Genomic DNA, 16,274 nt, shown 5'->3' with positions numbered 1-16,274 from the left:
TATAAAAAAGTAACATTATGTACGAAACCCTGTATGTGGAGAGGATATTTCTGCTTGGGGACATAAGAACCTTGTGACATTGGTGACCTTTGGGAAAGGTGAGTGGGGTTAAAGGAGAACATATTATATGTCTTTTCTGTATATTATCTTGTGATATTTGACTGTTTTACTGTGTGTATGTGTGTATACAGTAATATATGTGTGTATATGCATATATATATGCATATAATATGATGATATTATCATTGTGATTGCTTTCTTGTATTCATCAAGGAAGAAAAGAGAAAGTCAAAGAGCTCTTAACAAGAATTCCAGGTCACAGTTGAGCAGTTCTTTTACTAAAAACACTCCTCTAGCTAACAAGGTGGAGATAATTTCTGCTTATCTGAGAAGCAAAGGTTCCATTTGCATTATTTAATCCTGCCATGGAAGCACTAAGAGGAAGCATTGTACCTAGCTCTCTCCTCTGTTGATTTGCAACCCTGTTTATCCACTAGAGGGAAGGTATCCGTTTGTGGGGAGCAGGGAGAGGGTTGGAGCAGCTGCTAACTTGTAGAGCAATAAAAGGTGCCCGAGGTTAACCCCCCACCATGCTCAGAGCTGCTGAGGGTTCGAGAAAGAAAGCATCCTGCAGCCACCTTGCCTTTTCAAAATGAGTCTCCCCACCCTTTCAGGTTAATAAGAACTGTCCTTCGTCTACTTCCTTTGTGAGCTCTAGTTTGGAGTCTAGTAATGGTTTATCCATTTCTTCATGCAATCACTATCAAAGTCTTAGGTCAAATTGACCATTAATTCAATCTTCTAATGTTACAGATGAGGAACCAGACAATGGAGCGCCTTTGTCTTTTAGACACAGACAACTTCATTTCTGGTCCAGGTGTGAGGACTGATTCCTTGAGTCCACTCTGCATTCTTAGACTTCTGTTACCCCAAAGTCTCCTCTCTCCTCCACCGTTCTTGCTGCACTGCACGGCAATGGCCTTTCTGGTGGGAGCCAGAGAAGCTGACCTGAGACCTAGAACATATCTGAACTATAATTCTCTTTACCATCAAACTTCTGTGGAACATGTGCTGGTGAGATTGTTTTCTTTAACATCAATTTCTTCCAGGGGTCATGCTCACTCTTTTATATTAATGATTATAAATCACCCTTTAAGAGACCTTTTCATAATCATCTTTTAAAAATCTCATCAATCACTCGTTTTTAGAAAATGCATCTGTTAGGAAAAACTGTACCCCACCTGGTTATAGGTGGTCATGCAGATGTAGGTCACGTAATAATCTAGGTACTCACCTTTAGTTTTAGAGGCATGGTGCTGATACTGCTTCCTCTGCCTCCAGTCCCAGATGCCCCCAGAGCCAATGACCTGTTAATAATACAAGGAAGCCACAAAACCCAAATGCCACTGTGGTGTCAAAGAGGTCACGGACATGGGAAACCACGCTTTCTTCGATCATCAACTCATCAGACAAAGGAATAGCTACCTTAGACGATTTCACTGCCGCTCAAGAAATTTGAAGAATGTGAACTATGAGTAGGTCATAGATCCCTGTTCAACCCCCGCCCCCGGGTCCCCTCAGCTCAGAGGCCCACTTTACCTGACTTTAAACCCTATAGTGGCAGGAACCCGGGAAACCGGGCTAGATGGGATCATAAATAATTTCATCAAAAATAGAAACAATTTAGTTTTGAAACACTCATGAGATTAATTGAATGTAATAAGAAATTGACATTGCTTTACATGCAAAAATCGTCTTAAAAGAAATGAGAGTTAAAACTAGAAGACAAAACAATATAGGACAATTAGGGGAGGGAGAAGGGGAGGATAGAGATGGATTTCTGAGAACCTATGGGGCCCAAGAGAATAGGTTTCTAACTAGAGTGTAACTGTGGGAAAAGAGAGTTTAATGTTACAATGTGTAGAGTAACTAATGAAGTATCTTGTGATTAAACCAAAATTTCTAAGTAAATAATTCCTTGAAAAGGGATGTCTATGAAGAGAATGTGAAGAGAATGACAAAACAGAAGGATCTTCTTATGGGATAAGATCAAAAACTATAATTATTTAGTGTTTTCATCGAAGACTCTTTCCGTACATTCTGCGCCATCTCCATCATCTTCACAGCCAGCTCCACAGTCTAACACACGCATATCAAAGTTCAAGGCAATGAAGAAAAGGAGAAGCAAAGCAAAACCAAGGCTGCGTCTGGCACTGTCCATTTGCACACCAAATTTCTCTAAGTTGTGAAGACAAAATCTCCTCAGTTTAACATGTTATGCAAATATCTTCCATCAGTACAGTCTGACTATGTGTAGGGCACAGAGCCAGCTGGGGTCCACGAGAGGACCGCACTCTGACTACAATTTTATACACATACACACACACACACACACACACACACACACACGTCAAATAACATCAAAGGGCATCCAAAGAAATGTTCCGCCAAAGCTAGGATGGCCCACTGAGTTTTCCTCTTTGCCCAGCTAGACAAAGTAAGATGGAGCCATCATGGTCAGGGAGAAACCCTGAGCCATGCGTGTGTGTTCACAACGACCCATTTAAGACCTTACCTCCGTCCCCACAAGGAATCTCCTGAAGAGAAACTCTTAATGAGACAGGAGTCATCACAGCACAATAATCAGGAAATATGCACCTGGAACCGGAAGGGAGCACCTCCCAGCTGTGACTGGGGAAATCTGTGCACGTTGGCATAGACTGGCTGTGGGTGAGGGCAGAACAGTGGGTTATCGTTCTTGTGTTCAAAGTTTCCACCTCACTCTCTCCAGGCAGCCTGCAGCTATTTAAAACTTTAGATCAAGTCAACCTGCTTACAGACTGTCTTAAAATCAATGACTATCACTGAAGCTTAATTTCCTATTGCCTTAATTGAATACACGCTACAATGTACTTTCAACGGTTGCAATTAATAAACACATCGGTTTTCCAAGTTGTTGGAACGTAAAAGAAGCCCTTTCTGATATTGGAGGTCAGCAGCAAGACTGATGGAAATACATTCCTCTCTTCTTCAACGTGTATTGTCAAGTTTGGTTGAGAGGCCCAAAGGAAAAACAAGAGTATGGAGGTGGCGGTGGGGGCGGGAGTCCAGTCCCTCTTACGTTTCCGAGCACATGCCGACCACCTGTCCGTCAGCATCTCCTGTTGTCAAAGTGTGCACAGCCAGGATTCCACCATATCCACAGCGCTGTGTTTCCGCCACTTCAGAAATGGGCCATGGCCACCATTTCCCACAGAAATACAGCCACCATCATATGGCAGTTGAGTGTTCCCACACTTAACGGTTTCTACAGTTACATATTCACAGGCAATTAACAAGTCGCATTTTTATTTGCCAAATACAAAGGATACAGTAAAATCATTAGACATTTTCAAGCTCTGAAACAAAACCAATCTGCACAAGAAATCATTTCAAAACTATGATCATCTCTGAGTAATATGGATGTAGGTACTGACTGTTGCCTATTCTGACTTGCAAAAAATTCTCAGGTGAGTCCTATCACACTAGGGAGTGTGGGAATAATTAGCTACTGTTAGGACAAGACATCCACAGCATAGCTTTTGAAATTCTCATACCACACATTTCCACAAAAAAAGATGAGAAATGTTTGTTAAAATACAATTTTTATAAATGGCAGCCATGCATTCATTAATTATTAAAAGGGCGTAAGTGTATGCTGGTGGTTATTTACCATGACGATGTCAGTTCCCATAGATGTCACCAGCTGCGTAACCAAAAGGACATGGTATGTACCTTGTGAGTGACCCTCAGGTCAAAGCCCAACACTGAGCATAGAGCTGACAAATTTGTCAGACACTCATGGTCATATGCAATTATCCGACCATTCAGATAAACTCCTTTGCAATACTTGAATTTCTTACCAAATGCCATTTTCCCAGTAAGATTAATCTAAGAAATGCACTGACTTGTGCCCTAAGATCATAACTGAGCAAAGACAGTCAAAGCATGGGCAGTCACTAAGATACAGCCTCTTCTGAGGTAAGCAAGCATCACTGTGCTCTGATGTCCGATAAATCCAAAATGCACTGTCCAAGAATGGCCAAAACCGAGCCTTCACTTTAAAAGGCACACGAGCCAAACAGAAGGCTCCGAGTGGGCCCAGGGATTCATGTTGAATGTGCAGGGAGGACTTCATGTTTCTTATGACATCAATAGAGAAGGGCCGTGGCCTCCATGTTGGTGCCACACGCCCATGTCCCCTGGTGCCCTGCTGGGACCTGCACCCGCCACTCACCGAGACCAGAAAGGACAGCCCTCACGCAAAACCACTCTTCCTGCCGGGGCTCAGGTCGCCGCCACACTTGTCCCTTCACCTTTTCTTCCACAGCTTAACCAACAACAAAACATTGGCCTCTGGTTCATTTTTCCTTTGTGTTTGAACTACAGCCCAGAAAAGGCTTGCCTGGTTCCTGTGGGCCTACTTTTCACCAAATCCAAAAATGCTTTCAGCAAAATAAAAGGTGTCTGCTCGGGCTTCTTCTCTGTGGAAATCAGATAGCCAAGCATGGCTTTTGTTTCCACAGGAGCTTTCCCATCTTCACTTTGTCGTTGGCATTTTCTAGGCACAGGAGTCCCCACCTACTTTTACCACATCCCTCCTTGCAATCCCAGCACATCTCCAAATCTGCTTGGAGCCTCACCTCCAACTTCAGGAGAATGCAAAGGGAAGGATTCAACATGATGCAACCCTGCACGGCCCTGGGCTGGAGAAGCCTGGGGGAAGGCAGCATCCCTCCCTGCAGTCCCTCGCCAGCCAGCCACGAACACTAGGGGGACAGCTCCAGCACCCCACCCTCCAGACACAGGTGTCCTGCACACAGACGTCAGTCCAGGCCATATACCCCCAGGGCGGTTTGTCACCCCAGTGCACACACGACAAGGCAGGCAGAGGACAGCACCGGTCAGCAGGCTGGACGCCCACTTCTTGGCCTCTTCCTGCCTCCTCTCCCACCCCACCCCACCCTGTCTTTCTCCCCATAGCACCTCCAATGCACCCAAATCTGGGTCTCCAGCATCAGCCTAATCAGCTCCTTCCCACCCCACCCCCAATTTCCTGAAGACACATGTAAAATCCCATTTGTGGGGGGGAAAAGTCTACCCAAGTTGCCTTGACATAGGGAGCTGTGACGGAGGTGGGCTGGAGCATTCCTGCAGAGCAGCTCTCAACTCGCAGTGCTCCCCTGCCCGGTCCTCTCCTCCAGCTCCACCCCTCCCCCTACCTGGCTCCTCGCAGCCGCGGCCCCCAGACCAGGCAGAGGGTTCCTCCTCTGGGAGCGGGGACTGTCCTCCACCTCCTCCACCCTCCAGGGTTTTGCGTTTCTTCGACATGTCTGCCCAGGGCTGGGGCTTGGGGTTTCTTTTCCCCACCCCAGCCCTCCCCCCTCGGAGAGGAGAGTGAAGGTGGGGTTAGGTGGAAGGGAGAGGGAGACAGAGGAAAGGGGTGGGGAGGAGAGAACAGGGTGGGAATGAATGGAAGGGGGTTGCTGCTTCGAGGGGAAGGCACTTTGGAGAGGCAGGAGGAGGCAGGGCCGGCGGGCGCAGGGATCCTACAGTGAGTTCGTCAGCGCAGCCCTCCGTCTAGGGGGTTTGCCTGCTCTCGCTCGCTCTCCCTCTCCCTCCTTCCTCCTTCCTCTTTCTCTTTCCTCTCGAAGGGTGTCAGCTGAGAGGGAAGGAGAGAGCAAACACCAGACCGGAGAGGCTCGGTGGGCCGCTCGGCTGATTTCTTTCTAATTTGAGAGGGGTGGGTGGGGGTGCTATGTATTTGGACCCCTGGGCTCTCTGTTTACAAAGAAGTAATGTCTTGGGGGGGGCAGTGTTTGTGGTGTTTGTGGGGGGTGTTCCGTGGATTGCAGAGGAAATTGGGTAGAATGAAGAAAATAAAATGCTGCAGGAGGCGAGGTTGTGATGCCTTCAGGTGCTAGGGACACCGGACCCCCCCTCCTCCCCTATGACATCATTGGAGCTTCTGCGAAGGGGGCTAGGGAGGTGCGGTGGGAGGCCCAGAGCAGAGCGGCAGCAGAGGGGGCGGGGGCGGGAGGGGAGACCTCGGCCCCATTCAGGACTGGGAGTGACGAGGGTGCAGGGCACAGCGGCCCTTCCCCGGGCCGCCTCACCAGGCACCTGCCCGTCCGGCGTCACCGCGGCTGCGGTTTGCAGCTGGAGGGCCGCCTGCGCAGGGAACCCGGAGCTGGAGAACTCGGCGCAGGCGGTGGGCGGGAGGCAGTCACTCGGGCGCTGGGGTGGCCGCAGCCTCTGTCACCTCCTCCACCCTCTGCGTTTTCTCGCTTCATAAACTCAGGTTTCATCTTTCCCACTTCCACTCATCACCCCTCCTGCAAAACAGTCGTGTCCCCAATCCACACACACACACACACACACACACACACACACACAATTTTCTTCTTGCCAAAAAGGACGGAGGGAAACGATGGGTGTATTTTCTTAAAGTAGGACAAAGATTGAAATTAAGTTTTGCTGGACTTCCAAGGGTTAAATAATAGGTAAGAAGAACTGTCAACTTACCGCCAAAGTATGCTGGCGCGCACCGCCGCTCTCCGCCTCACTCCAGTTCATCCGTTTAAACGCGAGGGGGGCGGGGAGGGCCAGCCCGGGGGCGCGGTGGGTCCGGAGCGGCGCCAGACAAGTGGCCGAGGAGGCGGCGGCCGGAGTCCGGGACCCTCCCCGGAGCTCGGCGCTGCTCGGCGCGGCAGCAGGCATGCTGCCGGGACAGCGGGCACGCTGGCTTTCGCTCCGACCTTCTCGGAGAAGGGGCGACAACCCTAACCGGCGTGGGGGGCTCCTCCTCCCCTCCTTTCCATCGGGGGTCCCGAGGAAAGCCGCGCTGGGCGCCCTGGGAGCCCGCGAACTCCGGTCCATTTCGGCTCGTCCTCCCCGCAGCCGCAACTTCGGCCCCGCACGGCGACGGATGGTGAGCGCGAGTGTGCGCGCGTGTGTGTGCCCCGTGCGCGCGCGTGTGCCAGGGTATGTGCCCGCGCGCACTGGGCATCGGGGCAGGTGCTGGCGGGCTCGGCTGTGCCCGCCGCCCGGCACTTGGAGAGTTTTCCTTTAAGCCGCCCCGCCGCCCGGACACCCCCCGCGTCCAACAGGCGGCGATGACGTCCGCAGCCTCGTTGCCAGACAGGCCCCGGCCGCCGCTGCCGCGCGTTGACAGGGGCCGGCGCTCCGACGTCAGCAGCCGGCCCTTCGGCGAGGCTGCTCCGCGGAGACGGCTGCCACCCCCGCACCTGCCGGCCGGCCACGCGGGTGGGGGCAATGAAATCAAAGGCAGCGGGAGGGGGCTGGGGAGGCGCTGACGCGGGGTGGCGGGGGGGGGGGGGGGCTCCGATCTGCGCTCTTTGTCCTGGAGCTCCCGAGCATATAAATAGTGCTGTCTCCAGCCAGACTTCCACCCCGGCTCACACCCCCGCAGGGCCCCCGCCCTGCCCCCGTCACTCGGAGTCGCCCTCGCGCCGCGGGGAGGGCGGTGGGGCGGGGGCGGGGGAGCAGGCAGGGGACAGACGCGGCTTCGCGTCCCTCTTCCCATTCATACATTCAGTTGGAGTCTTAGGGCTGCCGCGGGGCTCCGGAGTCGCTGTGAATGGACTGACGCCCGCGCGCGGGGACCACCGGGTCCTCAGGGACGTCTCCCGCGCGGGGGGGCGCTCCTCCCACGCGGAGACACGCACCCTCACCTCCGTGCGCGTGGCAGCACCCTAAGCGACAACCCTTAGGGGAACAGGGGCCTGCCCCCTCCTGCCCCTCCACCCCCAGGGTCTTTTCAGCCCCTGAAATGCCAGAACTCAAAACCGAGCGACACTCGCGCTGCGCTCAGTCCCCACACCGCGGAGAGCCAGACCCGGACTGGACCGCAGCCCGTCTGCCGCCTGGATCGTAGCAACAGAGAGGGGGCGGCCACGTGGCGCGGGGCAGTGGCTGGGGCCCAGAGTGTCGCCTCCCTCTGTGCACAGCTGGCTGCCCGAGCCCACGCGCCCTCAACTCCCGAGCCCCCAGGGGTGCAGCGGCGCCTGGGAGAGGGTGCAGTGCGAGGGTTTCGGGGGACCGCAGGGCGGGTTCCCCACTGGGCGGGCTCCCCACTGGGCGGCTCCCCACCCGAGCCCAGTCGCCAGGAATGCGTGGGCGCTAATCCCCGGCGCACTGCAGCCGGGACTGTCAGGATGGCAAGGCCCACACAGGACCCTGAGTAGCGCCAGACCCCCCGGCTGGGCACTGACCGGGCTTCTGGCCCAGGACCCCAAAGTGTTGAGTTCTGAGGCGCTCTATACACCTCAGGAGCTTACCAAACGCACATCAAGGTGTCCTTGGTAGGCAGGGCACAAGTATGGCACAGGTGACACAGAAAAAGCCTTTGCTGGGTCTGGGTTACTGCACACGCCCAGGAGCGTGGTGGCAAACTGCACTGAGCCCTTCAGAGCTGGCCTTGGCCCAGCCTGTAGAGCGGGCTGTGAAAAGCTGTCCACTCCCCTGGCCTTGGTCCCCCACTCCTGCCCCATAAAACACCACCCTTCCACTTGGGTGCTGGAGCCGCTCCTCTGCTAGTAGGGGAAACGGCTTCACAGTTGCCTTCATATTTCCTGGAAACTCATCTACTGGGTCCTTCCCCCCACACACACACACACAGACACACACACACACAGACACACACACAGAGAGACACACACAGACACACACAGACACAGAGACACACGCAGACACACACAGAGACACACACAGACACAGACACACACACACACACACACACCCATCTCCCCGGTGGACAAAGGAAAAACAAAACCCCTCCTGACCCCTTCCTCCGTCCTCCCAGTCCCAGCCTCCCGCCTTCCCTTTACAACAGACAGCACACAGCAGCGCCCTAGACCCTGTCTCTGCTTACTGTCCTGTCCCGCTGGCTCTTGAGCCCGCTCCAATGAGGCTGTCTCGGCTGCTCACCCACACCCCACTCACCCAGGCCACCGTCACTGTCCACTCACACCACACGTAACTCTGAATCCTCGTCTCCTTGATGCGCCACCTGCCCGGGGCAGAGTTCAGGTTCCCTCTTCCTATACACATGCCGTTTGCTTGGCTTTTGACCACCACCTGCCCAGGTATTCACCCCACCTCTGGCCATGCCCTCTGGGCCACGCCACGTCTCCCCAGCTTTGTGGGACAGAGCCCACGACCCCTTCTCTTCTCTCACCACCTGCCTGCCCCTCGGTGGTCTCGCTCAGCCTCCTGGTTTCAAGCCTTACGTGGATACTGCAGACTTGTTTGTATTTGTATTTAATGTTTGTATTTAGCGCAGACCACCCCCTAAACGCTGGAATCTCATGCCTGTCCAGCGCCTCCTCCTGGATGCGGAGCGGTACCAGGAGCTTAACATGACTGTAACTGGGCTCTGATTCACCCTCACCCCGAACCAGCCCTTCCCACGGGTTTTCCCACCTCAGTAAATGAATATCCCATCCTCTCTGCTACCCTTGGGCCAAAAACTTTGGAGAAACAATGACTCCTTCTTTCTTCATCCCCACATTCCATCTGTCAGCAAATTCTATCCCCTCTACCTTTAAATATGTCCAGGCTACGAGTCCCTGTCACCACCCCTCCCGCTGGGCTGTGGCTCTGCCCAGGGCCCCTTCACTCCGTCCTCCCCAAGGCAGCCAGGGCAGTCCAGTGCAAATGTGAGACCAAGTCTCTCCTCCAGAGGCTTTCCAACGTCTGGGGAAAAGCTAGTCCTCACCCACCAGCCCTGTGGCCTCTCGGGCCTTGTCCCTCTTCCCGCTCCGCCATCCCCAGCCCCATCGTCCTTTCCCAGAGCCCACTCAGAGCTTCGCACCTTCTGAGCCCTCTCTAGACTTTTCTGCTCAGCACGGCTACGTTTTCTCCCTCCTTTTGTTTTGACTTGGTGGCCTGGTCGGAGAAGCTCCACATACTTCCTACCCTTGCCTCTGCTTTGTCTTCCTCTTTGCTTTACTTGGGGTTCACATATTTGTCTTGTTTACTCTATGTCCCACTAAAATGCTGGCTGCGTGATGACAAGCGTTTTGGCCTTTGTTTGGAAACTAGACTTGGCCTCAGGAGCCCCTCGCCTCACCACACATCCCAGAGACACTTGATTGGTTTGTTTGCAAAGAGAAGGTGAGCTTGGAGGCTGTCGGGGGACTTTCCTCTGCCACCATGGCCCTCCAAATAAAATACTGTAGGGGAGTATGTGAGCCCCTGCCCCGAGATTCCCTTAGGGCTCTGGGTGACTCCTGGGGAACGCAGTGCATTCATCACCCCGACCCCGACACATGCTCTCCCCTTCAATCGCTACCTTGTGCCCCCCTTCTTCTCCCTGTTTGTTGCCCTTTCCTTTCCTGCTCAAGCCCTAAGGCTGCCGTGGGGGCCCAGGCTCGGGCATGGCCACCTTGAAGGGCCCCAGCTGCCCTGTGTCCTCAGAGTGCCACGCTCCATTCTTCAGTCCTGTTCAGGGTGTTCATGTCCCTTCTCTTTCCTGGAACTTTCCAACATCCAATCTATGAATCGCACATTTCATTCATTCAGCAATCACTGAGTTCTGGGGCTCCAAAGTCGGGAGTCCCGGGGACTCCCCACAGTGCTTCGTGATCCAGAGCCTGTGGTGGGGGTTAGGGGACACAGGCCTCAGAAGAGGCCCTGGACTCCGTGCTGTGCTGCTGGCGGTGAGGGAATAACCTGGAAGAGGAGAGGTGGGCTGAGAAGATGTCTGGGCAGCACACACCAGGCCGGCTCGAGCAGACGGGCTGGAGCCCCACAAGAGGCTGGGTGTGCAGCCCAGAGGCCAGAGAGAGTGGAAGCTTGGGACCTGGGTGCTCCAATGTCAGGCCGGAGGACGAACAGAGGATGAAAGACCTTGAAGGGTTTCAAAAGATGAATGGTGTTCTGCATGTTTTAACAGACGGCTGGTGAGCAGATCAGGGGAGGTGAGAGCAGAGGTGGGGAGCTGCTAAGACAGGCTGTCGTAGGGTAGGAGGTGAAGGAAGGAGGAGAGCACGCTGTGTGTGACAGGATGTGGGAGGTGAGGAAGATGGAAATAGCTCCAGAATGCATGCGCGGTTGCTCCTAGTAGGAACTGAAGATAAATCCAACTTCGCTGAGGATCACAGGGCGATGGACCTCCAGGAGGCACGGGCTGGCTCCACTCAGGTGGGGCGATCGTCACAGTCGGGGGCTGCCTGACTTGCACACCTGGACACTCCACGTTACGGACTCAACCTGAGCACCTCAGGGTGGGGGGAGCTTAGATGAAGTCTCACAAGAGACTGACGTATAAACCAGTGTTCATTTCCAGTGGGGCCAAGTGTTTGTGGGCGCTGGGGTTCTCTATCCCTGTATTGGGGCCACCGGGTCCCATATCGGGTAAGGAACACATCGAATGACAGAGCATTGTATGGGCGTAGAGGCCTGCTTGTCTGGGCTGTGCGAGGGGTAATGGGTGACGCCACCGTCGGCACTCCAGAGAGAAGCAGCGGGACTTCCCTGCTTCCCGGCCCCGTGCTCCTGCTTCCAATGATCTCTGGAAACCCTGAGGAGCACTGTGAGAATAAAAGGCCCAGGGGTGCTTCAGCACTTCTCCTGACACCTGCGAGGGCCCAGCCTTCGTGCAACAGCTGCTGCCCATGGTCAGACCCCTTCTCATTTTCCCTTTTCTTGAAGAGTGTGTCCAGGTTCTTCTCGTTCCAAGAAGTGAGATCTTTAGATAACGGGTGCTAATTCTGACTGCTTCTGAGAACAGGTGGGGGAAACAAGCAGACCCAGAGAAAACATCTTCCCAGAACACTGCACCCCCATGTCCCTCCTCCACCCCCACCCCCACCGCGTGCCCCACACAGCCAGAGGCTGGGCCTTGACCCACTGGGCTCAGTCATTTCTGTGCCGAGAAGAATTTGTATGTTGTGGGAATTTATTTTCAAATGGGGTTGGAAAGATGGAAAGTCCAAGAGTAGCTAACTTAATGTTATGCATGACATCTGAAAATAAATTTGAAAATAAAGATTCGGCATCTAACCACGGATGAGTAGAGCTGGAAGGAACATTCCATGATCTCAGGGCCCCAAATTCCATATTGCAAATGAGGAAATTGAGGGCAAATGGTATAACACAGGCAGCCGTGGGGACTTCAAGTTGTTTTCTAAGAGGAGAGACATTATATTGTGCATTATGCTCAGATTTTTAAGTTGCTCAAACAAAATCAGAAATATTAATTACATCTTATCTGTTCCTCTTCTTCCATAAGTAACATAGCTTAGTTATCTTAAATATTGCATCTGTTTGGACTTCATCACTCACATTTTTTTTAAGATGTCATTTGGAAATAATTTCAAATTTACAGAAAAGTTGGTGGGGGTGTTTGACGTTTCCTGGTGATTAGGTTTCGTTTTCGTGTTGTCAGCTGTAACGCTACAGGGTGTGGGGGGTGTTGTTCAGAATGTCACACCTGGAGGCTCGGAGGTCCACCTGGTTCTCATTGCTGCTCTGGGTCCTAAGCTGGGTCTGTCTGATTTCTCTGCTGTATAATAATAACTCTTTGTGTTTCACTTGCAACTAATAAGCAGTCTATAAAGAGACCCTTAAAGACCAGGTGGATATTCTGCGCTCGCGGCAATCTACCCTGAAGGGGCTTCCACCGGGGGTCTGGCCTGGTCCCCTCCTGCTGGATAGTTCTCAAGTCAGCTCTCCGTCCACAGTCACTCAGGAGCCCTCCCTTCCCCACTTTATGTGTCTATTTATTAGTAATATATGAGTATTGAAGTTTATTAACGACTCAAATTCCTATTTTTAATGGTTTACAATTCATTCCTCTATGTAATTATTTTGCCCATATTCAGTCCATTAAAGGGCCAGTGAGAACCCCTGTAGGCTGGTTCCTGTGTCCCCACCATTTTCCGAACTCTTCCTTACTTTTGGCACAGCAAGATGTTTCTGACCCATCTTGTATCTACCTGGCCCCAGCCTGGAATCAGCCATTTCTCCCAGAACGAGAGTCCTTGTAGTGGGAATAGACACCAAGATCCATGTAGCAGGACAGCCACTGCCCTGGGGTGTCTTCTTCTTCTTGGCCCTTGAAGCAGACAGATCTAGGCAGTAAGTGAGCATGCCTAGACACACATTCATGTATACACATACGTACCTTCACATGTGTAGAGTCAGGAGTCTTTCTTGACTGTCCCCAGGGCCTCTATAGATGTCCCTTTCATCACAGTGACATCCCCAGCTCCCAAAAACATACCATGTCTACTCACTTGCTCCACCCTGCAATGCATCAGAAAGTTCCCTAATTGCTTTGCCTGAACTACAGCGACAAACAAACTTCTGAAGGTCAAGGTCATTTGCCGGTCTCCTCCAACACCTCTCACCAAATCCGCAGGCTCTGTAGTCAAACACTGTGTTCACAAGTCATTTGGATTTCTTCTTTCTCATTCACTCCCCTTCCATTGTCACTTATTTGAAAGATGACCAGATTTGTTTGCTTCCGTTTCCTCTCAGGTTTAGGGTTTATACCCCTTTCCATTCTTACTGATTTATTTTTGTTTTTTTGAATATGTATTTTTTTAACCTGCTTCTGAAAGTAAAAGTATACTTAAAACATGCAGGGAGAAGTTCACTCTCTCTGTCTTCCTTCCACTCCCTCTTTCCTCCAGATCCTGTAGGAAGCCAACTTCATTGTCTTCTGGTTTCTTAACTCAGATTCCTTTTGCAAAGGTGAGCAGATGTGTTCGTTTTTTTCATTTTCTGCTTTTTTACTCCATAAAACGTATAGCACATTTACTCTTTTGCAATTTGCTGTTCTTCGCTTCCTAACACTGAAAATCACTCAGTGTCTTCCTCATTTCTAATAGCTGCTCACCCTCCACCGTGTGTATGTACCACAACTTATCCAGCCAATTGCCGATGCTGGAACGTTTAGGTAATTTCCAAAACTTTGCAGTTACAGATAATGCTGCGATGTGTTACTTCATGCATTTACATTTTCATACAATCAGAGGTGTAACTTCAGGGTAAAGCCCTAGAAACATTGTGAAACCACCAGGTGAATATAAACAAAGTTTTGTTAGATATTGGCACATTCTTTTTCAAAGGGTTTGTGCCAGTTTACAAGTCACCAATCATTTTCTATTTTAAAGAAAAGTAAAAAAAATTTCCCAAATGTGCACAGGTCTGTGTTATGAAAAACTATTCTGTTTTAAGGAAGTAACTTGTTTCACTGAATTAGAATGGCTGGGGTCTAGGGCTGCTTTATCCTCAGGCCACTTGGGATGTGATGAAATTAACAGGATATATAAACGTGTGCTTTTTAACTCTTGCTTACTAAATTGCCATACAAATTTTGAACCTAATATATCCCTCCATGTTATGTAATAAATCTCCTGGAAAGAAACCAATTGGAATCAGGTGTGGTTTTTGTTCTCAATTCTGTCATATTCTTGCTCTGTGAATTGGGGAAGGTCGTTTGATACTAAGACTCTGTTTCCTCCTCTGTAAAATGGGGATAAAGATAATATTTGCCCTGACTACCCAGTAGTTTGGCTTAAGAATAAAATGCATGTGTCATTTATAGATATAATGGCAAATCTATCATCTTATCACCTATCTATCTATCTATCTATCTATCTATCTATCTATCTATATCATCTATCTTTTGTCTCTATTTGCCACAGTCTTTGAAATACCTCCCTTCCAGGATAGTGAGGGCAATACCATTTAACTGGAATTTAGGAAACCCGCATTTTTTTCCCATCATTTTCATCCCTACCATGGTTAACACACTGTTTAACTCTAGAAGTGGTATTTCACCTTTCCATATCTGATCTTCCATCTTTAAAAAATGAAAAGGTTGATCTCATTCACCTGTAAGATTCTTTCTGGTCCTAAAACATTGTGATTCTTCAAGCAACCGATGGTAGGTAGGCAGTGAGAGCGCTGCAAGGTCTGAGAGAATGCCACGCCCCCTCTTTAAAGATCTTCACTAAGAAATACATCATTTCAAAATGGAACTTTTAACAAGAGAGCCGTTAGAGTTCCTGAAAGTCTGAGACCATTTTCCCACCCAGGAGGTGCAGGACTGCCACCTTTGATCAGTAGATAGTACTCGGGGTTGTTTCTCATCTTTCCATGAGATCTTGGATAATTATTTTGAGCTTAGTTGGCTAACAGTGAAGGCTGTAAAGAAAAAGAGAGGAGAGGATCTCTGTACACCTACTCCTGTAGTCACTCTAGGCTCAACTCAGGTGACCGAGAAATAACAGACACCTCACCTGGTGGGAGAGAAGTAAAGAGAGAAGTTGGAAGGCAGAGAGTGCGTCTCAACATGGCTGACTGCTTTTACAATTCACCTTCATCACAGAATGTGAAGGTCTGGGTCTAAAACGGCAACACCTTCTCGACGAGGGCTCCGCTGGCCACGCTGACCCAAGCCGAGCTGCTGCTCAGTGTGAAACACTGGTCTCACACCGCCTGCCCCTTGCACTCGCAGCTCTGAGAACAAGACTAGCTAACAATGTCCAGCCTCGGCCAGCGCTGAGCATGAGCCTCTGTGCCCTTCCCTTCCCCCAGTGGCTGTGACACACCTCACACCTTCTGGTGACACACCTTCTGGTGAACACTTCCAGTCTGGAATCCATCAGTAGTCCTTCTCTTTCCACTGGCCTCCGACCCATCACAGACATGGCCTGTGCCCCGAGCGTCGCTCAGGCCATCTTGTCCTCACTGGCCTCACACCGGCGTGGCTGAGGCCTCAAAGAGTCAGCTTAGCCCACATGGAGGTCCCCTGAGACGGCGCCTTCCTCGTCCTGCTCCCAATGCAATTTTATGAATTGCTGTCCGACCGGATCTCACTCAGACCTCACATCGTCCAACACTCCCCGAAGGACAAAGCCGGACTGGCCACTGGCCACAGATAGCCCTTCACAGCTGGTGCTCCTCACCCCTCTGGCCTGAGCCTTCCCCACCTGCCTCTGCTCTGTACCCTCCCATCACAAGGAGCCCCAGAAGTCCCCCCTACACACCATCTTGCCCACGCCCCCCACTGTGACCCATGGCCCTCTGCCAGGACGTCCTGCCTGGACGCCGACCCCAGGCCAAAACCAGCCAGGTGACTGGCTCCTTCAGAGCTCAGCTCGAGGGCCACTGCCCCTGGAGCTCGTCCCTCCTGTGTTCTGGCCTGGGCTGAAGTGATGGCCCTCGCTCTGGTGGCACCGGACACACCTACGTCAGGG

The 16,274-nt window shown here is 51.6% G+C and overlaps 1 protein-coding gene across 3 annotated transcripts in view; it reads right to left on the bottom strand.

Annotated features, from left to right (window-relative positions):
- The window catches only part of PDE10A (phosphodiesterase 10A), a 470,871-nt gene extending 463,804 nt beyond the window's left edge, over positions 1 to 7,067 (bottom strand). For 2 of the 3 annotated variants that reach the window (XM_081045167.1, XM_081045168.1), the window contains exon 1: positions 5,262 to 5,394. In XM_081045167.1, coding sequence (XP_080901293.1) covers positions 5,262 to 5,370 — 109 coding nt within the window. In that variant the 5' untranslated portion in view covers positions 5,371 to 5,394. Of the gene's footprint in view, positions 1 to 5,261; positions 5,395 to 6,564 lie in introns of those variants that run through there. The other variant, XM_081045170.1, reaches the window with a different exon arrangement.
- Positions 7,068 to 16,274: the final 9,207 nt, after the last annotated feature.

Source organism: Rhinolophus hipposideros (genome assembly GCF_964194185.1).
Source record: "Rhinolophus hipposideros genome assembly, chromosome: 3".
Taxonomy (NCBI): Eukaryota; Metazoa; Chordata; class Mammalia; order Chiroptera; family Rhinolophidae; genus Rhinolophus; species Rhinolophus hipposideros.
The sequence above is the reverse complement of the archived record's forward strand: the minus strand, read 5'-3'. Positions and strand labels throughout refer to the sequence as shown.